Source organism: Cinclus cinclus, chromosome 2, assembly GCF_963662255.1.
Source record: "Cinclus cinclus chromosome 2, bCinCin1.1, whole genome shotgun sequence".
NCBI lineage: Eukaryota > Metazoa > Chordata > Aves > Passeriformes > Cinclidae > Cinclus > Cinclus cinclus.
The window spans coordinates 29,494,165-29,520,000 of NC_085047.1; the positions used below are offsets into that span (position 1 = coordinate 29,494,165).

A 25,836-nucleotide genomic window follows, 5' to 3' on the forward strand; every position below is an offset into this window, starting at 1 on the left:
AGAACAGAACAGAACAAAAATATGAATGACTGCCTTAAAAATAGAGCTCATTAGGAAACAGTAGAAGAAACGGGGTTATTTAGTCTAGAGAAAAGATGTTAAAGAGAGGACAAGATAATGACTTCACTCTAAAAAGGCTAACACAAGTAAAAGGAAATAATATTTTTCCATGGACTTAGAGAACAGAAAATAACACCAAAATGGACCAAGAAAAAAGTAAGTTAGTTATTAGGAAAAACTTGGTGATAAGAATAACTACTAATGCAGCATGACTGTGATTGCTGCCAAATCATCATTACAGCTTTTAAAAATGCTCTGTACAACACATACAAAGACTTAGATGATTTAACTTTGCCAAGGAACAGAAGAATAACAGAGAATTACTCAGCTGTCTTACCACTCTTCCAGTCATGATGCTGCATTTTGTTTGAATGGCAAGGTTTTGGTCGCAGTGGGCCACAAGGATGGCTTCTGTGAGAAGCTGCCAGAAGCTTCCCCTTGTCTGCCTGAGCCAATGCCAGCTGTCTCTAAGACAGACCAACCATGGTCAACACTGAGCCCCTCAGTGACTGTGGTAGAGCCTCTGGGATAACATAGTTAAGAACGGTAAAACAACCAACCACAGAACAGCAACTGCTGCTCTGCAACTGCCAGAGGAGTGAGAATATGTCATAGAATCAACCCTACAGACACCAAGGTCAGTGCAGGAGGGAAAGGAGGTGCTCCAAGCATCAGAGAAGAGATTTCCCTGCAGCCCATGGAGGTCCATGGGGGAGCAGAGACCCAGACCTGCAGCCCATGGAGGAGCCCAAAATCAGAGCAGATGGATCCCCAAAGGAGCTGTGACCCCATGGGAAGCCCACACTGGAGCAGAGTCCTGGCAGACCTGTGGCCCTGTGGCGAGAGGAGCCCATGCTGGAACAGGTTTGCTGGTGGGACTGACAACCCCATGGGGGACACCCACTGGAGCAGTTTGTGAAAAACTGTGGCTTGTGGGAAGAACTCATGTTGTAGAAATTAATAGAGGGCTCTCTCCTGAGAAAGGGACCCCATGTTGAAGAAGGGGAGAGTGTGGGGAGTCCTCCCCCTGAAGAAGAAGGAGGAGCAGAGATAATACGTGATGGAACCCCATTCCCTAACCCCCTGTGCTACTTTGGGCGAGGAGGTAGAGAAGATCGTCAGTGAAATTGAGCCTGTGAAGTAGGGAGGGATGGGGGGAAGGTGTTTTAAGATTTAATTTTTATTTCTCATTATCAATTAATTACCCCTAGTATAGTCTGTTTTGCCCATGACAGTACTTGGCAGGTGATCTCTCCCTAGCCTTACCTTGACCCATGAGTTCTTCATTGCATTTTTTCTTTCTCTCCCCTGTCCAGCTGAGAAAGGGAGTGGCAGAGCAGTTTTGGTGGGCACCTTGCATCCAGCCAGGGTCAACCCACCACCAGTCCAAAGTATGAAAAGGCTTGTGCACATTCTGTACATGTAAGAGGAAAATGTTTTGCCTCTCAGGTACGGTATCTACTTTGTTGACACACACAGCACCTTTCACAAGTAATGGAAACCATCTATCCCCAAGTTCCTTTGCTAGTACAAAGCTGTAAGTATGGGACTGGTCAAAATCTTCTTAAATGCACCATTAACAGCAGTAACAAGACATCCTGCTTTGAAGATGCAAAAACACTGTTCTAGGTAAATGGGTATTAATCCCATGGTATCTGTTCTGTCCACTCTCAAAACATGGGCATTCTTCAGAAAAGTTTTAGAAGCCACTGTAGACTTGGAAAGGTGTTTCCATTTTACATAGCAAAATATAACACATTAAAGCCATCAATTTACATGGCCTTTACTAGGCTAATGCTTCTTTCTGCAAATACTGTAAAGCAATGGAAGGATTTTCCCCCTTTCAAAAACAAATCAAGCTGTTTACAGCTAGAAGGAAAGAGAGTGAAAATTGGCAGAAAAAGCAAAATCTAAACCCCAAATCGGATAAGTGGATCCCTCATTAAGATGAAAACAGCAATCAGTATTTACAAACTGGTATGTACAGCAGACCAGCTGTGAGGGCCTGAATAATTTTCACCCATTAAATTGATGCTTAACATATCAAACCTGCCACCCACCCCACAGTATGAAAGCTTGCTCCTGAGCCTATTAATCCAAGCAAGGCCTTTAAAACATTCAGCAGAAAAGGCCTTAAAGATGTCAATGATTCTTCAAAAGCTTCATTGACGTATCCAGTGACTGCTTAGATGCATGGCCGCTGCTCTCAGAAGACTGTATTATGCTAATGCTGCTGTTAGGTGTTCCCTTCCAGCACTATGGAGGGCAAACAGCACCAAACAGCCTCTGTTCCTAACTCTGAGAGTGATGATAGATGTTTTCTACAAATAAGGAATCTCTTTCATTTATGTGCACAGAACAGCCTTTGAATCATTCTTATTGAAAAGTAATAAATGCCAGACTTCTTTCTAACCTCATGGTTATTAACTAGTGAGAACCTATGGCCATGCAAAGTGGCTGCATCTGTAGGCTTGATAGCCCTGGATTGTTGAAAAAAACATCAGACAAAACAGACATACTGCACAAGTTCACAGAAATTTAGCACTTGGTTCACCATCAGTACTACTATTGGTATCAAATCCTGAACGTATTTCCTTTGAACACTCAGGATGAAGATGATGGGGGAGACCTATCTAATAATTAAATGTAGGTTGAAAAACCAGAGCCCTTGACAGCAATACCAGACTCAGATCCTTGAGGAAACTATGTGGTATTCCAATCAAGAATAGTTATCTTTCTACATCCAGACTTCAATCTGCAGCAGTCAGCTCCTCACTGCCTTTTGGTGGCTAAAAACTCATTTAAAGGTCAGCTTCTTAGAGAGGACTCTCTGCATGAGCAGAGATAAAGGCTCATGGTGAAAATCAAGGAGCATTATCACCAAAAAAAAAACAAATTAAGAAAACCAGGAGTAGCTTAATAAGGATTGAAGGTTTGAGGACTGTTTATACGTAAGTCATATGCATAGGAAAAAGATATCTGCATGCTAGATGAATAGCTCTAAGGTCCTCGATGAATGGCTCTTAACTTCCAACTCACTTTGCCCCTGTAAAGTTTGGGGGCTTCTGGGTTTTACACTATTATGAGGGCATTCTCCCTTGCAAGTGGGGGCCATCTTGCTACCAAGAAATGGATAAACAGCTCCCTCTTTACCCATCTGCTTCTAGTAATTTTCATGGATGTAATTACAAAGTCATCTTGTGAGATGAGGGAGATGTAATAAGATTCTGGTAACATTTCAGCTATCCTAATATGAAATTAGAGTGGGAGAACACTTGAGGTATATTTCATAGATGTTTGTTAGTGATGATTGAAGAGGTATGACACATCTAGAATTGGTCCCGGAGAATGTAAATCATGTTCATGTGAAGTTTTGCAAGGCAGTTGCAAACTATACTACCTATAGAGGTGAAATGATGTAGAAATACATAAATTCAACAGCACCTCATCAGCACTGCAGATTTCTTGAGCTGCAGCAGATGTTCAAGGAGGGAAAATTTGTAAATACTATAAAGACAATGCCATAGCTGAGGTACTATTGCTGTCCTTGGCGAGCTGCAATGATTATCGAAGTACTTGATGAACAACACTTAGCATTTCCAAAAGACTAAAAACCCTTTAAACAAGAGAAGACTTACTCTGCAAAGGGAATGCTCTATGAATTTATATTGCTTTGTGACAGAAAAAAATTGATATGGAAATGAAAAATCTAAACCCATCCCAGCAGTCAAAGATCAGAGTTAAAAAACCAAGAATCAACTTGAATCTGGACTATGGTGACAAGTTAAAATGGCTATGATGACAGTTTGCTCTACTTTCTTTACTTACTCCCTCCAGATATTTGCACACAATGATGGGGTCTCTCCTGAGCCTTTTTTTTTCCTCCAGAGACCCAGTTTTTTAAGCATTCCCTCAAATGAGAGAAAATCCAGTATCTTAACTGTCTTTGTCAGTCCTTTGCTGGACTCTCTCCAGTATGTTCCTGTCTCTTGTGCTATGGAGCCTAGAACTAGATACAGCAAAAGGTAAGAACCATCTCCCTTGACCTGCCAGCAAATTTCCTGATGCACACTAGGATATCATTCACCTTCTTTACTGCAAGGGCACATTGCTGTACATGGTCAACCTGGTGTCCACCACTTTTCTGCAGAGCTGGGTGGTCCTCGCATGTAATGGTGCACAGGTTTGTTCCTCCCCAGTGTGGGACTTTGGCCTTGCCCTCACTGAACTGAATGGCATTCCTGTCAAGCTCATTTCTCCATCCTACTGAGGTTCCTCTGCTTAGCAGTTGCTCTTCTTGGTTTGCTGTCATCAGCAAATTTGCCGAGAGCGACACCTGCCTCATCACCCAGATCATTTGTGAAAACATTGAACAGGATTGGACCTGGTGTACACCACTAGTTACTGTCCTCAAACTGTATTTTGCACGGCTGATTATCACCCTCTGAACTTGTCTGCTCAGACAGTTTTCAATCACCTCACTATCTGCTCATCCAGCCCACACTTTACCAGCTTCTTTATGAGGATCTTGTGAAATAGTCAGTTTATCGTATGTCATCAGGAATGCCTTGTTGTTCATGGGGAGTAGTTTTCTAAATTAGTTGCTCCACCATCTTTTCAGGGATAGAGGTAAGTCTGGCCAGGCTGTAGCTCCCTGGATGCTCCTGCTTGCCCTTTTTGAATGTAGGAGTGATCTAGGGACAATGCCATCATGCTCATCTTGTGCATTAGCTTTGGTGCCCAACGACACTCACTTAAACCTTTGGCTGCAAAGCTACTAGACCTCTGCAAGACATTCAGCTGTTACATGTCAGGTAGCTTACACAGGCAGAGGGAAAGAAACTCTGCTTAAGTCTAATTTTAAAACACTGCCAAATTCACCCCCATGGAAGTCCAGGTCTGGTTACATCTGCTGCAGCAAATGTAACCACTCCTGTGCTATGAGAATTCTGGTCTCTCAAGAGCAACAGGATAAAGCAGATAGTACTTCAGCCACAAATATTACATAACTTGATGATTTTCTCATTTTACAAGGCAATAAATGCTTTATGGAATGTTCCTTCTTTGTGGAAAAAAGAAACTCCTTTAGTTTTCAAAACATGTAGACTAGGCTGACATTTTCTTTAACCAGGAAAATCACAAACGACTTGTACAAACACTTTTACTTAAGAAAGTCACACTGGATTCCTCCCTGAAGGATACACTTTCGCTGGCAATTCTAAAGAACAGTAGGAAAGGCAAGGAAGGCTGTCCAACTTCAGGTGGCGCATGAAATTAGGTGACGTAACGCCTAAACTAAACTTCATGGCTACACAAGTTCGGCTCTACTTAAGTTTCTCTGCTTAAGGATCCAGAGATTCACCTTGTAAAAATTTTCTAATGCGGTGTATCACAAGTATCATGACTTCCAAGGTAAAAACTGCAACTGTGCTCTGTACTCTACTTCTGAAACCAAAAGCTCAGTAAAGCCCACAGGACTGGACAGGTCCATTCATACATCCAAGTTGCTTCTTTCCTAGAGGCTCTATACTGCTTTGAGATGAAAATACAGGTCATGATTTTTTTTTGAAATAACAAATACAGGTACAAAGACTATCAAAAGAGATGGAAAGAAACTATCCCATTATAATGATCTAGGAGAACTATCCTAATGATAGTTCCCAAGAGTTGTGCTGAAAAGCATTAAAATGCCTATTTGTTCATGTTGTTCAGCTACAATCTACAAATGAGCTGAAAAACAAACACACAAAAATACTTCAACTCCATCAGTTAACTGCAGATAAGATTGATATTGTCTGGTTGACTACAACTTCCCCTACTTACATTTTACAAATTAGCAATTAAATATATTCAAATGCTGCTTCTTAGATAAAAGATAAATACTCTGGTGATTCTCTACCATCAGCAGGGAAAGATCTGCAAACAGAATTCTTAAGTGATACTATCTTTATCTTCTTCAAAAGTTTTCCAAAGCTTGTTTCCTGGACAAGAGACACGAGGAATCCAGTTACTGTTGACTGAGGCATCTCAGAACGTAATGAAATATTCATTGGTTTCACACTACTGATATTTCTGAAAAACCCATATGAGAAAGTCTGTGCATATATTAGCTTATTAGAAATATTCAACATTTTTGCTTTAGAAGATCTGAACATAAAAATTTGGCATGCACTGGACAACCAGCTAATCATATTTGAACTACCTGGCACTAGCTAATAATACTTCAATTAAACGGCATAATTTCCATTTACTTCAATAGCTGTATTAGCTTCCTTGGCACAGGTTTCATGCATTTCTGAGTAGAAGTGTTACATGTTCTCAATTTTTAAAGGGCCTTCAAATCCAAGGCACTTTACACCAGTCAGTCAACATAAAGATGACTTAAAATTCAGAATATATGTGATGAAAATCTGGCATATAAATGCCTCCTAAATCTGATAATTCCAGACGATGCACACTGCTTCACATCCCATCTAACTGAGCCAAAAACCATGGTAGTCGTGAGTTAATTTTCTATTCTGCTATTAATATTAGAGTAGTAGGCAATTTTTGTGCTTCATCTTTCCTGCCTTTCATATCTCTGTCTTCTTCAATCTAAGCTTACCTGCACAAGCAGTATTACCTGCCAGTTTTGTTACTTTTGTAAAAAGTGGTCCCTGGACTAAAAACAACAATCATGAATTTACACAATACACCAACCACAACCACTCATGCCTAAGCATAATCTCTTCTTTCTGGGGGAGTTACTGCAGTAGCAGAGAGCACCAGATACGAGAGCATGGACAATGTCAGGCTTCTGGTTTAAATGCTCCCCACTAGTAGCTGGCACGGAGAAAGACTGATTTGAACTGTGGAAAAAGGGAATGGAGAAAGAGAAATGAGAAGAATGAATATGAATGGCCATCAGGAAATGGAAGAAAAGAGCCACTGAGGGACAGAAGATGAGCCTGGAGCTTTGCCAGTGGGGAAGCAGAAGTGGTAAAGGACAGAGCTTCCAGTTCCTTACCTCCTACAAGGTGAAGTGTCAGTGAGAAATGGGTAAAAGAAGGGAGCATAAATAGGCAGTGAAGGGAAGAAACAGAAGCATCAAGAGAAAGGACAGGGAACGAATGGAGATCTAAAAAAGGTAAGACATAAAACAGATGGAGTGCCAAAAGTACAGCTGTAAGGAACAGGATTATAAGAAACATCTTGGGGAATCTGCCAGGGGAAAAACACTTCCTCTCTCCTAAACATATTCCTAGGAAGTAGAACTGACTCTAATATATCAGTCTTTCAACATGCTTTCCTAGCCAAACACATCCAGGCAAAGCAAATGGTATCAATTAATCTTGGGAGTGTTGTTTTTTTTGTTTTTCAGGGTTCTTTCTATTAATCAATGATCTTTGGTATTTTGGTACTACCAGCTGTTCTACTGAGTTGAGTTACAGACTGCATTATGTACCTGAAGTTCACAACCAAACTGATGATCAGTCACTATGTAGTTTTTAAGAAGAAAAATCTGTGTTAGAAACCTTAAGAAATGGTTTTGAAGGCAAATAATTAAGCTGTTTGTACTACGCTAACAAGTTTAATCAAAATCATTTTTGTGCAATAGAAGTTATCTGCTTCCTGTGATTATTAATGTCTCTTGACACTGATTTTCTTTTTGGTAACGCCTTTTCCTAGAACCTTCTCCATTCATTAAAAGTATCTCCTTTATTTCTCATATATTTTTCTATGCCATGAAATATATTTCCCATATATATTTCTTTTTTGTCTTTCAGCTCTGTGCTTAGATTGTACTTTCTTTCTCAGTTATTCCTCTATCTCCCATTGCTCTTGAAGGTGCTGCCAAACTTTCAATTTTAAATTTCATCTTGATTTCCCCTTTAGTCTTTGCCAGAAATGACTCAATCCCTTTTAGACTGTATTTGCCTTTACAAAGAAAAGTTAAAGAGAGATTAAATTGCATATTGTTTACACTATGTGCAGTCATTAAACACACAGCCTCCCTTCTCCCACTGGTATAATGTGATAGGTTACAATGCAAAAATCACAGTCCAGAGGGGAAAAAAAAGTAAAAATCATACAGCTTTTAGATCCTCAAAAACATATGCCTGACACAATGACAGATGCAAAGCACATTACATTGCTCCTGATTAACGTAAAGAGTGTTTGGTTATTGTTTTTTGGTTTTGTTGGCTTTTTGGGCTTTTTTTTAAGGAACTGCCTTGTTTTCCCCAATCAGATATGTTGCTTATCTACAGTTTATTTTTACATATATATATAGGGACTGAGTTCTGAGAGAGAACTTGTTGGCAAACAAAACCTATGAGCAATGAATTAGTAAGCACTGAATCTTCAAAATTGCATAAATTTTGCAAGGCACTTGAAAAACCAGACATTTATTTTGACAAAATGGTGAGCTAAACATCCAGACTCCTCCTAATTTATAGTTTTCAGGATCAGAACTATAGGATAAAAATGTTGTTCTTTTACGTCACACAAACTAAAATTAAAAAGGTTTAAGAGAACAATCTGATCATCTGCATAAAGCAAGGAGTAAGTGTCAAGACACCTTTCCAGTTACATCACCAAGCAGTAATTAAGCGAAAGATCCCTTTCAGAGATATCTGGACTGCACCCTGTATCATCCTGATTATTCATGTGTCCAGGAGGCACAACTACCAGAACCCTAACTTTTCACGACTTTCTACTGCTTCTACAAATTCTTCTAAGAACATGTTTACTAAGAAGCTTTCAGCACACCAAGAACAGTCTTATAGGTCTTATTAATGACTTCAACAGAAATAAATTCCTCCTCATATTTGAAGTTTCTATTTATAAACCCAAATGCTCATAGGTCTTTTGTCACAAGATTTCATACCAGAGGTTCAAGCTGAGCAGCCTCCCTTTTCTGAATTTCACATACTCTTCCAAAGCCACAACTACTCAAAATACAATCCTTCATTCTGACCCCATGTTAGTCTGTTCAAACTGGGTTGTTCAATTTTCTTCTAACTTCCAGTCTGCGCCTACACCTTTGGCAACACTAAAATGTATTTAATTTACACAAGCCTAGTTGAACATTCAATTAAATTTCTCAGGAGTTTTCTACTTATCTCCCATCTCATCAAGTGCAATCCTACAGTCAGATAGAAATTCTTAAGACTTAGATTGTCAAGTCCCTACTGTACTGATAATCCCTTGTTTTCCATTATGTAAATTTCTGGGATGGGCAGAAGAAGAGAAAGCAGACTATCTGGCTCACAATTACCCAGGTCACCTTAAAAGACCTTTTCTTAAAATGCACGTAGTTGCATTATTTTGATATAGCCACTTATCTTCAATCTTGTGTTTTGAATTGAAAAAAACGAAATCACAGAATCACAGAATATGCTGAATTGGAAGGCTAGAGAACTTTTGGCCATCCCTTTAAAAATTTGTTTCTTGATTATCCAGTCCATAAATGATAACAGAATGTTCTGGCAGACAGCATCCTCTTGATTCCTAACAGATAAGTTCACCATCTTTATCATGTGGTAGGTACACACATCATTAGAGGCAGCATTTTTTTGTTAATATTTTTCCTAGATTCTAGTGGGTTTGCTTAGCAGTTATTGTATCATTCCTGGCATTTATTTTTCTTTCACCATATCTGTTCTCATCTAGCATGCAAATTCCTCTTCAAGACAAAAATATGAGAGTTAGTACTGAATAAGAACAAGTTCCAAAAGGCAAAGACAGCCAAAGATAACTCGACTTAAAAGCAGTATCATGTTCAGAGTTGTATTTTAGTTCTGTTTCAAAGTGAAAAAAATCCTGCTGGAAGAACTGTGTTTTCAGCTGACAAAAGACAATGCCATACATCCTTTCTGGATCAGATAAAGGGTGAAAACCATCAGGAGGAAAGAACAGTAAAAACTCTGTGGTAAAAACTAATGTGTTACTGTGTCAAGAGTAATGCCAATAAATGAATGTCTGGAAAAACAACAGGAAGGATACTGTGCTTGCAGTCACTGGTGCTCAACAGCATCAATATGTTTCTTAAACTACTGAAGAGGGACAGAAAAACTAAGAGACCTGGTCAAGAGGAGATGCATGACACATGAAGAATAGTAACCAATAACCTATTCCTTCTTAGTTTTTACAGCCATCCACAGGAACATGACCAAATAATGAGATTTAAGAGTAGCTACCACTGCACAGCTATTGTATTTTCTAGTGCTAAAACAGATTGTCCTTCATTTACACCAGTTTAAAGTATATTATACTAATGGGAAAAACCTATTTCCAATCAGAGTGAAAGAAACAAATTTGTAATGAAGTCAGTTTTCTCTGCTTCAGGTGTTGTGCAGCACCAAGATAAAGCAATAAACTGGGCTAAGTGTCCTTTGCCAGTGAAGAAAATGTTTACTACAAGCTTGGTAAACAGAAACTGCACAAGCATTGCAATCTGCACTGCAGTGAGCAGTGGCATCACCCAATTATGAGAGAGTGCTTTAAAAGTCAAAGAAAAATAGAGGGTTTTTTTCAGGTTTTTGTGTCCTGTTAAGAGACCAGTGAGCTGTCACAACCACTTATGAATAAGCAGTTCATCCCCTGGCAACAAGCTTAAATCTCATCTTCATTGAAGAGGATGTACATAATGCTGTTAACTCTTCTGAGATTTTCACCCTCTGAAAACTTAATTTAGATGAGTCTTAAAGCTTTAATTTAGGTAATTTCATCAGTACATCTAAGAATTCTGTGTAATACAGTACACACAGTATTGTCTTACTTATTGAAGACCTGTATTTTATATATTTTAGTTGGTTGTTGGGGATATCCATTGACACATACAATATAATTTGAGTAATCAGTTTTCCTGAACAGAGGAGATGCTGCCTGTCAGATTCCTGGAAAGGATTAGTTTGATTATCTCTTAATAGAGTATCAGGTACTTAACATCCCTCGTGCTCTACTTTAAATGAGATTTGAGGCTGGATTTATCCACACAAATGATACTACTATTTTACCCAGAAAGATATGTCATTTTGATGGTGTTTAAAAAGATGAAAAAGACAGTCATGTAAACTAACTGCTTTATATTTGAAGCTGGCAAAAGTAAACACAGTAAACTATTAATCTTTTTTTGTTTATATTGCAAATACCGTAAATAACTTTGCTCAACAAAAATAAAACAACAAGCTACCCTTTCTATTGTATTAATAAATCAACAGCAGACAAGAACACTTTGTCATAATGGTATAAGTGTCCTCCTGCTGCTATCACACAAGAGATATTAGAATAATATTCACTTTGTTTTCCTTACTTGATGCTGTTCCTCAAGCACAGCAATGTATGCTGTGCAACAAGCAACCCTCTATCCATCTCTGGGCTTTTGTCATTCCATGCAGTACTTCTAGCAGGAATATTTTATTTCCAACCGCCAGTCATACACAAGTTTTAATGATTTGTGAAGCTTCACTTCATGAAAAAAAGCAAGCAGTCAATGGGTCATTTGTGCACTCTCTCCTCAGACATATGCTGCTCATACCAGAGAAGCTTAGTTACTCCAAAGGCAAGATGGGGTCAGTACTGCATACCCTACAAATCTCTTATGGACTGCTAACAAAGGAGCTCTTGGCAGAGCTTGTAAGTATCACTTACTTAGCCCAATTCTCAGTCACTTTTCCTACAAACCAGAACACATGCAAGAGCTGGAATCAACCTTCAAATTCTGCTGCAAAGAGCTGCAGATGAACTTTTGTGGGGAGCAATTCCAAAGCCATGGGGCTACATGTTTGGTTTTGTTACAGACTTTCTATCAGATACTAGTCAGAAGAGTTAAATCCAAGTTTTAAGAATCAGTGTGGCATTCCTTTCTCTAGTTCTTCTGGCTTCAGGAAATGTGCTGAATTGTCAGAAGCATTAAGGACGCTGATCTGTGAGGGCCACAGGCACTTGGAGTGCTAATTGCTGAGAAAAGGTAATGTCATACTCCTGATCACTGAAACACTCCAAATCCAGTTAACTATCTTCAGTATTTTTTATCCTCAAGTCTATTCACTTTGCAATTACTAATGCCTGAAATGAGCATGACAACACACACTCTCACAACACCGTAAGCGTTCACAAACAGTGATGGGACATATGATGGGACATATGCCCAGTGCAATTCCACAGAGAAGATCAAGAACAGGAAGTTCACCCTGGGCGCTCATAAAGACAGGCAGCACAGCACGTATGGGTGAGGGCTAACTAGCTCTTCCTCTGTGACCACCCCTCTGCCTGAGCTTGCACTTCATGCATTTGCAGGACAGAGCACTACTTCCCAAGCACCCTGGAATGCAGTGACCGTCTCAGCCATGGAACAGAGGAGTGCTGATAACACAATATTAGTCAGCACATACACTGCTTTGGGGGAAGCCCTAGCTCAAAACAACCAGCTTGGCAGATGCATTCTAGAGCCTGTGATACAACTTCTAAAAAAAAAATCACAGAGTAATCACATCAAAACAAGCAATGACTTCTTAAGGATTCAGAAAATTAAACAGGCTTACTCACTGAAATGACCATTAAAGAATTTTGTTTGTCTGTATAGATGTGGGCTCTATTTACATGTTTTTGTACTATTTCTTCTTCAATGTTCAGAAAGACAGGGGAAATACACACATTTAAAGGATCCATATTGTTGTGGATAAAATCTAGGTGCCTGAAAGAAAGACTGCAGTGAAACAAAATAGATTCATGTAACATCACGTTCCTCTGACTCTCTTAGGCTCAGTTAACTACACCTCCTCAGCCTCCTGACTATGACATGCATTTTGCATCCTGCCTTCCCCTACTTGGAGACATAGCTCCAGCAAGTGCCTGGGAATGTTTGCTCCAGGTACTCTCTTTCAGTGATAGAGGATTTTATTTCCTGCTCTCCATATTAACAATATCTCACTTAACACATATCCTAACACATATTATGAGAAAACAGAAAATAATGCATGTTGGAAACACACTGGGGAAATACCAAAATCCATAACCCAGGCTGAAACTGCTATTTGAGGGAGTTTACCAGCTCCCACAGGTAACACCAAGCCCCAGAAAGAGTCCATGATCATGAGGGCTTGCCACTACAGCTACCCACCAGTTAGCCATGCAGTGTCACAGACCTGGGCTGGGCTGTAGCCATGGGGAAGGGACAGACTTAATGTATAGAAGGTAGAATACTCCCTCCCCTCTTGGGGAGATGCTGATAACTCTGTAAGTATCAGTGGATGGGGCCCTTTTCTGCTTGGCTAGGACTTGCTGTGTACGAAGTTAGTATGCCAAGCCACTCAGGAAAGAAACTTTTTTAAAGCAAGAAGTGGTCCCACACAGAAACTTTTTTAAAGCAAGAAGTGGTCCCACAGCATGGAGAAGAAATAGTACTCAAAGATTATTAACCTTTAGGGAAGAAGTCAGTATCCAGAGAGAGCAGACATGCCTGTGACTGGGATCACTGTGAAGAGATTAGTATTCTTGTATATTTGCTCAAAAAATTGGACTTTATCTACCTATTTTTCAAGAAGTTGGACAGACATTTGGCAGGCAATCACATTCATTCTAGCAGTGGGTATCATTGGTGCTGGAGGCTATTGGGCAGGAACCATAGAGGAGCAGTGACAGCAATTCATCAAATACAACTGTAAAAAAAAATGGATTTTGAACATAGAGCAATAATCTCTGGTACAAGATTGTTCTTTATTGCTCCAATGATCATTCCCTGTGTTCAGTTACAGGATGATTATGTGTGTACGCAACACTTAGGCTCTGCAGATGTCTGTCCCTCCCTCCTTGAACAAATTCCCATTTGGAGAGCAGAAAGTTTGTTTGCAGTGTGTTCACAAAGACTTGGAAGTAAAAATATTGCTCATAGGGCTCAGTATCTTCACTGCTGTCTTTTGGATGGGTTTCAGAAATGAAGAACAATGGATCCTGCAAGATGCTCTAGGAATCACCATGGGCCTTTATGAGCTCAATACTGAAGGATCAAAGCCGGTTTCTTCTGGCATTGTCATCTGTAAAGTCTTCCTCGTACTGATTTCTCTTCCAGGTCTGGGGACAGCATAGCAGAAATTACAGCTCTTGGACCACTTGATGAAGCACACCACAAGAAAATCCAACTTCTGTTGAAGATTTCAGCGTGATATCCTACATCAGGTTGCAATAGACCTTTCACTGTTTTAGTCCATGAGGACACTGTAACTCCTGGTCTCCTGGTAGCCTACTCTCACAAATTCTACATTCAGACACAATCATCATGGATCTATTCTGTAAATTCTCCTGCATTTTATCACTGTGGTCTGTTGGCAAGCTTCATTCTTTCAGCATTAACACAGAGAGATCAGCCAACTCATTTCTGCTTTGTGCCATTCATTCTTACTGCTTGCCTGCTTGTTGCTCTTTTGCACCAGGAGTTAAAAGCATTGAGGAGAGGCAGAGATTTTACAAAGCAGTGCTCCTATCCTCCCTCAGAAATCAGTATCAGGCTACCCACTAATGCCCAAAAAGACCCAGATCCACAGGTGTAACTGAAAGAAGTGGAAGAACATATAATTAATCATATAAATCAACCAAATAAACATCAAATAGATAATTTGTGCTGAAAAAAAGAAATTGCCAATGCCAACATCCAAACTGAAGAGAAAAGCCCCATGTTACCCAGAGGAAAACCAAGCACCAAATCTGGTGATCTTAAATAAAGATCTGATCTTAAATAAAATCTTGAACCACAGAACCAGATAGACACCACAGGAGATCAAAGAATTACAGAGGTACATCCTCAGAAACCCATACACTATGGGCTCATTTCCAGGTAGCCTCCCTGGAAAATGACTTGAGGAGACTGTACGAACAGATAGATCCAATCTAATAAGCACACAACTTGCAATAACGTCCTTTTTTTTTTCAGAAATACAAGTAGCTTTACCTTGTTCTAATCTCCTTGTGTAAATGATACTCCTTCATTAAGCATTTCTATCCTGATGCTGTTACACAGAAAAGAGTGATACCAAGATTTTTAATTTTATTAGTGCTGGATACTAAGTTAAAGAAAATCATAAAGAACACAAAACATACAGTAAGTCTAGGGAATTAACTTGGAATAAACAAAGAAGCCTACTGGTCTGGGGAAAATGCTAAACAGTGCCTCACTAAGCATCAATGAAAACTATTAAAAAAACACATGGATTCATAACTAAAGACAAAATTTATATTTGTGCCAGTATGATGCACAAAAGAAAGAAATTCCCTTAATGCAGCCACATGAAAAAAAGTTGCTCTTTTTGTTGTTTTGTTTTGGGATTTTATTGATGTGTTTTGTTTGTTTGTTTTGAAAATCATGTAAGGCTGGTTTTCATCCTAAGGTTCCATACTCAATGTTTACTCCAAACTAGGCTTGTGGAAAATTTAATTTCCACTTACTTCTGTTACACTATCAGCTGCATCACAGTGTTGTCCTCCACCCCACAAACATAATGAAGACTGTATGTAGTTCTTACAGAAATTAAAGGATTGCTGCTGGGATTACTGAGAAACAGTCTGGCTCAATTTAGATAAGAAGCCATTATATATTTTACCACAATATGTTATTTTGGACTATTAACTCAGTTTGACAGATGCAAAAGAAGCAGCACAGTGGTGCCTCTGAATTCAGAAGGTGGTAAACTTGCAGTTCACACACTTTAACTACAATCCTATTTGATGAAAATGTACAATATGAACATGTTATCCATTCTATCGCAACCTGGGGTAGAAAATAGGAGTGTCTAGTTTTCACAGTATGTCTCCCAGTCACTCACAATTCTACTAAGTAACTCATAAACCCTATACCTCAAAAATATTTAATTAGGGGCTCCTTACTGAATATAGGCACAATGAATTTTGCATTTCTTATTTAGTTATTTAGGTACCTAGAGATTATACCTATTAGCATACAATTTAATAAAGAATAACAATGAGCAAACACTTTGCACTGACTGCTTACTGGAACTGGGAAGAAATCTCTGTCATACAGCAAAATACAAGGGAGTCTGCCTGGAGAGGCTGAACTCTATTGTCAAGGTCTTTTCCAACCTAGATGATTCTATTATTTTATGACACACAGCACTCCCAGAAGAGATCATGTTTCTTTCCTTCATTTTTTATTGAGTCTCTTTTTCTTTCACAGAATTGGTCAGATTGGAAGGGACCACAGGGGGTTATCCAGTCCAACCTCCTCTTTCTTCAGTTTGGCAGTATAATTTCAAAATAAATGTACTAAACCCCCCATTTATACTGAGGACGCTAATACTGTTTGCAGCTTTGGGGTCCCAAACAAAGAAGAATGTGGACCTGTTGCAGCAGGTCCAGAGGATGGTCACAAAAATGATCCAAGGGCTGAAGCACATCTCCTTTGAAGGCAGGCTAAGAGAGTTGAGGGTGTTCAGCCCAAAGAGAAGGCTCCAGAGGGACCTCACAGCACCTTCCAGCACCTAAAGGGAGCCTGGCTTCCAAGAAAGATGAAGAGGACTTTGTACTGTGGCCTCTAATGACAGGAGAAGGGACAACTGTTTTAAAAGCGACTCAGGGTAGGTTTAGAGCAGATATTATCACAAAACTGTTTAGGTTGAAAGAGACTCTTAAAGATCATCTAGTCTCAGCCCCTGCCATGGGCAGGGATGTTGGAGTGTGTGAAAAAGAAGCCTCTCTGAGTCCCTCAGAGAGAGAACAGAATGCAGGAGTTAAATTAAAAACCTGTAGAGAAATTAAAGTATATGAAGCCACTCATATATACAGGTATAAGCTTAAGTTTTAAGTAAGTAAGTAAGTTTAAGTAAGAATATGGTTTAAGTGCCTTAAAGAGCAAATGCTTTAGAATCTAGGGTAAGAAAACAAACTGCAGTGAGAGTTCAAAAACATAGTGCTAGACATCATAAAAATATAGCAAGACTATAGCTTTCATTCTTCAGATAGGCTGTATGGGCAAATTATACGTAAACTTTTGTATTATGGAACCACAATCCTAATATGTTTAGAAGAAATGCTTCAGGTTGGTGCTTTTAGCTCATTGGTAATTTGTAAATAAGAATCTGTGTATTGGAGTGAGAGCTCTCTCGCTCTCTCTTCCTCCACCATCATCACCATCACTACCATCACATGAAAGAAGAAGAAGAGGAAGAACAAGAAGAAAAGAACAGAAGAAGAAAGGCCAGGGAGCATCTGCCTCTCAAGACTCTGTACCAGGCCGCAGCTTCTACCTCTTGCACTGGGAGCTGCTTCTGCTTTAATCAGGACTTTATGTCAGAAAGCTTCAACACAGACTTCATGGCCTTGGACTCCTTGCCTTTTGAGACTAATGTGCCTTCACAATAAACAACTTCACAGGAACCAACAACTGCTCTGCTCTTCTGAAGATAGAATCCCACACAGACCCCGACACAGGGACACCTTCCAGCATATCAGGCTGCTCAAAGCCCTCTTAGGGCCCTATTAGGAAGGCATTTGTTACAATGAGGGTGATGAGGTTGTACTGCCCAGGGAAGCTGTGGACACACCATCCCTGGCAGTGTTCAAGGCCAGGTCAGAATAACATGTCTGCTGAAAGCTGTCCCTGCCTGTGGCAGGGAGGATTGTACTAGATGATCTTTAAAGGTCCTTTCCAACCCAAACCATTCTATGATTCTATATTCCACTGTTTTAGCATATATTCATTATATATTTCAATAATGGACCCTGGAGAAAAGTGACTCTCTTAGAGAATCTCAAAATCAATGACAGATTGAGACCTCCTTTCTCTGTGGGAGCTGAGACAAAAAAAAGCACACTCTTATGTCTGATAGTATAAACCTAGCCAGACACCAGAGGGCCTGTCCACAATCAGCCACAAAAAACATACTCCGCAGAGAATTTAAACAAGGACCCCACAGACTGCAGACCTACAACCCTGCCATCAGAGATGTATCAGTGTTATTTCAAATTCAGAAAACTGAAATAGAGTGCATGGGCAAATTTTCCACTGTGTCAAGGTTTGCAGTTGTATCTCGATTATCTTCTATTCAAAAGGCATGCTGAGATGGAAAAACAGAGAGAGATCTTTCACACATCAGGAGAACTGCCTGGTAGACATGGAAGCAATTCGGTCTCCCTACTTTAGGAGAAAGGTACAGCAAGGCAAGACAGCCACGACATTTGCACCAGAATGCATCCTTCTCAAGCATTAGCTTTACATCCTCATCACTCATGAATGTCCAGCAGAAATTCCCACATGTGAAAGGCTGAGCTGTTAAAAAATTTACAAGTGTCATGTTTCACAAAGAAAGGCCTGTGACTCAACACTGGACAGAACAAGCCCTACAGCATTTTCAGCCAAGCTGTCAGATGCTAAAACCAGCAACTTTATTTTTGGTTGTATGGGAGATACAATTCATTATTCACACATTCACTGCAGTGAGTAAGAGGAAACCCTTACTGATAAAAGGACAGCAATACTCACAATCTTAACACAAAAGGCTTAAAATTCTACCATTAACTATAATCAGCATTATTAAAACCATGATCTCAGTTGATGCTCCTCTAAGTAACAGCAGTAATATGACAGTTTAAATACAGCATGGAAGCTACAGAGTCATGCCACTAGACATGCTAAAAAAACTTTAAAAACTAACAGGTCTTCAAGAGAAGCATTAAAAGTGACTATTAAATCTAAATTAATAATTGTCTGTACTTGAAAACTATGGTCAATAGCTACCATTATGAATCAATCAGATAAAATCCTATCAAGTACAGTTACCCTCTTACAAAGAGCACTGTAGATAAACCACGATGACTATAAATTCTCCAGACGTGGCCATTTACAAATGATTAAAGTTCCACAGCTGATATTGAGTCTTGGACACTGTTAAATGGTGTTCCTACAGCACCTTTATCAACACTAAGTGATAGGAGTCAGAATAAGCTTAAGTAAGAACAGTTTAAAAGGAGAAAAATTGAATTAATTCAAAGTAGCAGTTCATTGTACTAGATCTTACTTTAAACAAATCAAGCAAGACATGCAAAAGTGTGGAAAATCAGTATGAAAACCTTCCAAAACTAATCTAGCAACAATCTTGCAGAAGCAGAGGCTTGGAGGTAGGAAGATAGGTAGGAAGACAGAGGTAGGAGGCAGGAGGACTGGAATATCAACAGGGTGCGGTAAGTGAAGATGATCAAGTAAGTGATGGCTTGATGAACAAAGAAAGGTTACCTACCAGGAGACAGAGACTGCCTTAAAAGTTTAAGCCCATGGCACATTCACAACCTGATCAGGCAAAACACCCAAACAGCTGGGAACAGGCTTTTCTGGCCTTAATAACGTTAGACAGTGTCTCCTCACATGTCTGAATGCAGTGAATAAAGAAATCAAGTATGCCTCAATCCTGAGCTAAGGAATACATTCCCTTCTTGGGGAAGAGAGAGGACCAGATTGGAAATCACATCTCAAGCAACCTGTTTACAACTCCAAAGAGTTCCCAGACACAGGTGTCTCCCCTGGGCTCGGTTGCTTGAAGAGCCTCAAAATCCCCTGCTTGTCATATCCACAACAACAAATTGCAGAGAAACCCCATCCAACTTGGCATAAGAAGCAGTCTCTCAGATACCCAAAGGAATCCTAGCTGCCATACTATTTTGAAAGAAATGCAGTCTGAGAACTCTTTTTAGCAGTTCTTTAGGAAAATAAAGATTATACATATGGACATTTGACAAGAATAATCTTGTATCACAAGTCTTGAAGCATTTGAAGTCTTTTGAAGAGAATGATGCCAAAAAAATCTTAAAAACAAAAGACTGAGCTGAGCCCAGCCAACATTTAAGAAAGATGCTTTCTAAGAAGGAAAGAAATTAAAACTATTTAAGCAAAGGAACTTGTTCTGACTCTATCAATAGGTTAGAAGCAAATCTAAGAAGGAATACTCTGCTTTACAAATGCAAGAAAAGCATACGTTTTGGCAGTGCTTGGCTGCACCCATCTGCATACTGGGACAAAAAGGTTCTTTTTAAGGGGCTTGTGAACAAGTGCAGTATCAATCTACACAAATAATCCAGCTATGAATGTGTGATCCCTGCTTGTTCTCTGAGGTTTTTCATATTCACTGTAGCTGCCTTCAAGGAACATGTTCCAGTTTGAAGAAGGTGAAGCAAGAGCACTGGATGGAAAATAAACCACCCATTTCTTTCAAGATGTACACAGGATTTTTGCTTTGCCAATGAGGTCTTCTTCCTAAGAGAAGACACTCATAAAATAGAAAATTCACAGATCCCAGGAAGATGCCAAAGACTTAGAGACAACAAATTATGAGATTTCTCTTGGTTACTTTTAGGGCTGCAGTCTTAAAATCCCCAAGAACTTGTTGATATGGATGTGGTGCTTCCCTAAACAAAGGAATAAGATACCTAAGAACACCTGAAAGCTTTAAGCCATGTAACATGTCTGGTAGTGGGCTACAGAATAGTCATGAAAAATCAAGGACAAACCAAAGAATCAAAGACACAGAGAACAGGTTAAAGACAGGTAGGTCCTAAGACATGGGAAGAGCTGGGGGTCAAGCTCTACTCTTGTTAAAGTTTGTTAAGTAAGAGCCACAGTACTGTGACTGCTGGACTAAGGAAGTCCATTGTTGCAAGTCTCTGGGGACACGCATCCTGTCAATCTAGGCATATGTCTACACCTTTTTTAACAGAAGTTTCACAAGTTGAATAAAATTGGCTTGCTACTTCTGTTTGTCACCAAGAAAATGGTAAGACTGAGTAGCACTTTGATGAAGCAAACCTACAGACTTTCAGGACAGATGACAAAGCTATTATTTCTACCTTCATGGAGTTACAGAATATCAAAGCAAGTTATTGTTGGCATGAGAAGGTTGACATTTCACTTGACATTTCAAGCTGATGCTTATTTGAGTGGATATCTTCTGAAAACATCTTGATAAAAAAAGCTTTTCAAAACTGTAACCAACTCCTAAATGGCACGACATCTACTCAGAAACAAACTTTAAAGATTCCATACTCTAAGAATTTGGTCATTTTGGACAACTGACTACTGTGAAATTAGTTTGCAAGCGACTGAGAAATCAAGATTCTAGAAAAGTCTCCAAATGCCACATTTGCTAGAATACACTGAATTTCAGACACCTTCCAATTTCCTTACCTCTTGTCCTGAAAGGTAGTATGCTGCTAGAAGACCACCAATGAAGCGAATATTGACCTCAAAAACAGACACTTCAGAATTCTAGAACAGAAAGAAAACAGTAATAAATAATGAACCAACTCCTTAATCAAGGAAGAAAAAAAATTGTCAAGAAGAAAGTACATATCCTAAGGCAATCCACATGCAAGGGTTGGTACTGTTGTAGTCTCTAGCTCTAAACTGAAATTCTAGTGCACATCCTTGTGACACAAAATGACAATTCCAGTTAGAGCTTCAGCCGATTTCATTAAAATCAAATTAGTTTTCTCCTGTCCTCTAACCATTTTATCACCACAAAGTGCAATTACAGTAATTTGGGGCTGGTGGGAAAGAAGGCAAGGACTGCACATTTCTATAATTCAGCATCTTCTCTTATGCTTCAACAGAACACCAAACCATCTAGGTTTAAAAGAGTAAGTAAATAGATAATATATAAATATAGAGAAAAAACAAATAGAGAATGACCATAATACATATTTTTAACCTGAATTACAAAGATCAAATTCAGAGCTCTACTTTAACATAATTTTTGTCTCGGAATAGCCCTTATATTATGACAAGTACTACTGCAGGACCACTGAGAAACTCAAGAGAATAAACTATTTTATTGCCTTCTTCCACATTATTATCCTTAGGTTAAATTCAACAGTATCTTTTGACTCATTTAATCCAAAAAAATTAAGAGGAGCCAGACAGTTTTAACAACTGACTCCCTCTGTGCCCCATTCACTTAATTTTCCACATATACTCCATCTGTCACACCCATAAACTTCTCTTCAACCTATTAGACACAGAATGCAGTTTTATTAAGAGATTTTGAGATAGGCAAGACTCTTCCTTTTATCCAGAAAAGTCACTACAATGTGCACTGAACAAGCTGACTCACCAATCTGCACAAAGCTGAAATGACATTTACAGGTACATCTTTCCTTTCGTGCCATTTCTATGGCACCTGCAGTGTTTGGATCAAAACTAAATGCATTTTGCACATATTATATATTTCAGAAAGATTTCTTGAATAAAGATTTCTTCAAACAGCACTCATTAGAAGTTGGAAGTTTTAAATATTCCCAAATGTTTTTAGTAAAAGGCTTTCTCTTTTCACATAGAGGTGATACAAGAAAAATAACACCAATGCAGATGATTCCACTTAATACCTATTAAAGTCATGAATCACACATGCAGTGGGACAGTGTAAAGTGAAACCAATGATTTCCATTTCCCAGTAGAAGAATCCAAGAGGATCACATTCATGTATTTATTTATAAACTCCAAGCCATATAAGGAAATTATTCAAGTCTGGTGTATTCACAAGACAACTCATCAGCCTTCAGAAATGGTTTTTGATACATAGGAAGATGTAATTGAGCCCCAGAGGGTCATGTAAATGTCTTCTATCCTAATCCTAGATTAATATTGCAAATTTATATTGAAATTGCCTTAGATCAGACAAAAGTTATGGAAGCAATTTAGTTCACCCTCATAATGGTATCATTATGTCTGCACTGTCTATGATATACTTAGGATCCTCAGTTTTAGACTGAATAATTATCTGGCACTAAATGAAAAAGCAGAGTAAAATTTCTTTGATGTTTGCCAGACAGTCAAGGTATAAATCAAAAGGAAAAAGCCCAAACAAACAAATTTTGAAAAGTAGGTTAAAATATAGAAACAACAGTAAGCATTTGCAGAATTCAGAATATACAACTATATTTCATTATGTGCATTTACTGAATGAAAAATTATTTTTGGAACCATAGGGCAAATCCAAGGACTGAAATACAAATTCCATCACAGAGTCTGTGACAGTCCCAAAATTAGTACTAAGAACACTAATCAATAAGACTAAAATAGAGCCATTTCTTCCATTTAATGCTTCCAAACTCTTAAGCTGTCAGATGCTGTATGACCAACTGGGAAATTCTTGTGATACATTAAGAGTCTCTAGGAAGACTCAAGAATTCAAGTGATATATTTTATGTTAAAACTCTTCAGAAATGGAAGAAGAAAAGAAATTGTATTCTTAAGTAATTTAAACACTGTAGTTTGGGGGAAAATTGTCTTTCATAGATCAGTTATTTGCAATGACTATCAGCTAGCAAAACCTCAACTTTGTATTCATTTCTGAGGCCTGATTGTTTCTCACAAAACACTTCCCCTTACTTCCATTAGCCAATTATAATTTGCACTCTGAAAATACAATATATGGATATATCTTAAGGGTTGGGCTATACTTTTTTTTTTCTAAAACAAAATTAGATACACAGAAAATGTCACTAAAGTTTACATCTGACACTTTGATCTTTAAGTTTGATTAAGTTTCACCTGAAAGACCTATTCTGTCTCCCCCCAAGATGAGCACTGCAAAAAGGACTAGAGAAATATTAGGGCAGGCTCTACTCACCACACTGAAATCAAGATTTTTGTCAATCCATTCTTGTCCTTCTCTGAATTCATCGTGAAGGCCCATGATATAAAGAGTATCCAATGCATCTACTATGGTAGCACCCATTTGTGAGTTTCCTACATGCAAAAAAGAATGGTTTCTATTACAAGTGACTATTTCACTACTTTTCTTAAGCATCACAAACACGAGAAAATAACCCAAGCAGTAGCAAAGCAAAATTATTACAAAGATGTCAGCACAAAAAATAATCAAAATGAGCAAGGAATTATCAGGTACAAAAGAGGATTCCCACTTCTCTTTCAAAGTATCAATCCTCTGGTACATTTTGGCTTCTGGGGAAAAAAGAATACTAAAGGTAGAAAGAAGAGCCCTTCTCATCTGTTTTCCTAACTTGAACTTGAGCAACTGTACTTTTACACAAAAAAAGAAACCAAAAAAAACCCAAAAAACCAAAAAAACAAAAGTCCCACAAAAAACCCTGAAGGACAGAAAGACATTCAGCTTCACAAAGCTTCTAGAAATTCTAGGACAGAAGCATTAGGGGGAAAAAAAAAGTCATATGTAAGATAAAGCAATCAGTACTTGCAGCAATGCCTTGCATTTCCCAACATTTACTTCTGAAATATTCAAAGTTTTGCAATTATGGATGCCACCTAATGATTGAAAAGCACGGACTGATGAGCAGGGAAGCTCTGGACTGCCAAAGCCTCAGTCCCAAGATGCTCCCCTTAGCATCTGCAGGGACCCAGGCTATGAGCTGCTAATGGATTTCTCAACTGTCACCACTTCAAGTGCAGCACTGAAAGCCAAATAAAAATCAATGGTGCTTTAAGCTAAAATGCTATTCACTTGAAACAGCAGCAATTTAGAGCTGATTGATGAGTGATTCATCGGTCTGTGCAAGGGAAGACAAGGTGGTGAGCCATGGCCCATGATAGCCCTGGCTTCCCTAGGCTATCCCAACACAAACTGCTGTCCTCAGTAGGCACAGATCTCGGTTTCCAGAGGAAATAAAAAATTAACATGGGTTCTCTGTTTTCATGGAGTGTATAAAATTTCACGTGCACCAACAAAATAGCCAAATTTCACTGTTTATACCTGCAGTCAATCTATAAACCAGAGCAATAACTCTGATTAGCAATTTAATGACACTAAGTTTCCTAACAAGTCAATTTTAGGGTTCTTTTAATGCGTTTTTCACCCATAAAGGGAATCTCTACATCACAGTGTTCCTGCTTGGTAGTTTGCATTCATCCATTTCTGACTTTCACATGGCTAGTGCTGTATTTTTCCCCACAAACATAACAGTAACTGCATGAAGCCATTACTCCCACTGTGTTTCTTTCACACACCTAAATGACTGACATGTAAACTTAGTTCCATTTTCAGGGACTTCTTTCCACAGATAATAAAAATTAAACACAACAGTATCCATGACAAGCTAACCACCAACTAATTTTTAAAGAATACCCATGCATCGGTTTTAATTAATTTCAATTAGAATTGGAAAGCCTAAAGTTGGTGGTGTTAGGAAAACTCAAATACAGATTGGGACACACTACCTTTTGCAAGATTAATCAAAGACAAATCCTGTGACAAATTGTCCACCAGCTATACCTGTAACTCTCAGGAAATTAATTCGCTGTGGTGCTTAAGTACTGTAAGGTTTAATGCCTTCAGCCAAATGACAAATTCCCCTGCTTGTGCTAACGTGGAGGCTGCTTTGAGCAGAGTCACAGCACTGCACTTACCTTAGCACCTTCTCAAAAGCATAATGTGACAATTATCTAATTTATCATTTCAAAAATGTGCAAGTAAGACCATGACACAAGGACTACCTTCAGTACCAGCAGACAAAGTATTTTTAACATGAAGTTGGAATGCGTTATACTGCTTCCACAACATGCTCAAAGTGATTTCTGTTCCTTTATTTAAACCACAGTGATAAAATTTTCAAAAACACCAAGTGTTTGAATGAATAGGGATACTTAAGTCTTGGAAAATCCTGGAAGTTCCTCTTGCAATAGTTTCAAAAAGTAAAACCTTTCCAACTTTAACACAGTGCTAATCACATCAGTAAGCTCTTGTACTCTTCAGCTGGCATGGGATGCAGAGAATACATTGCACGGAAATGGACTGGTGTGTCATTGTCCTCCCCTCTAGCTCT

At 38.8% G+C, this 25,836-nt stretch overlaps 1 protein-coding gene across 3 annotated transcripts in view; it reads right to left on the reverse strand.

Annotated features, from left to right (window-relative positions):
- Positions 1 to 25,836, reverse strand: part of MAN1A2 (mannosidase alpha class 1A member 2) — a 134,446-nt gene that overhangs the window by 50,860 nt on the left and 57,750 nt on the right. For all 3 annotated transcript variants that reach the window (XM_062515529.1, XM_062515528.1, XM_062515530.1), the window contains exons 4-5: positions 23,667 to 23,785; positions 21,224 to 21,304 (exon numbers count right to left, since the gene is read on the reverse strand). In XM_062515529.1, the coding sequence (XP_062371513.1) occupies positions 21,224 to 21,304; positions 23,667 to 23,785 (200 nt within the window). The remainder of the gene's footprint in view (positions 1 to 21,223; positions 21,305 to 23,666; positions 23,786 to 25,836) is intronic.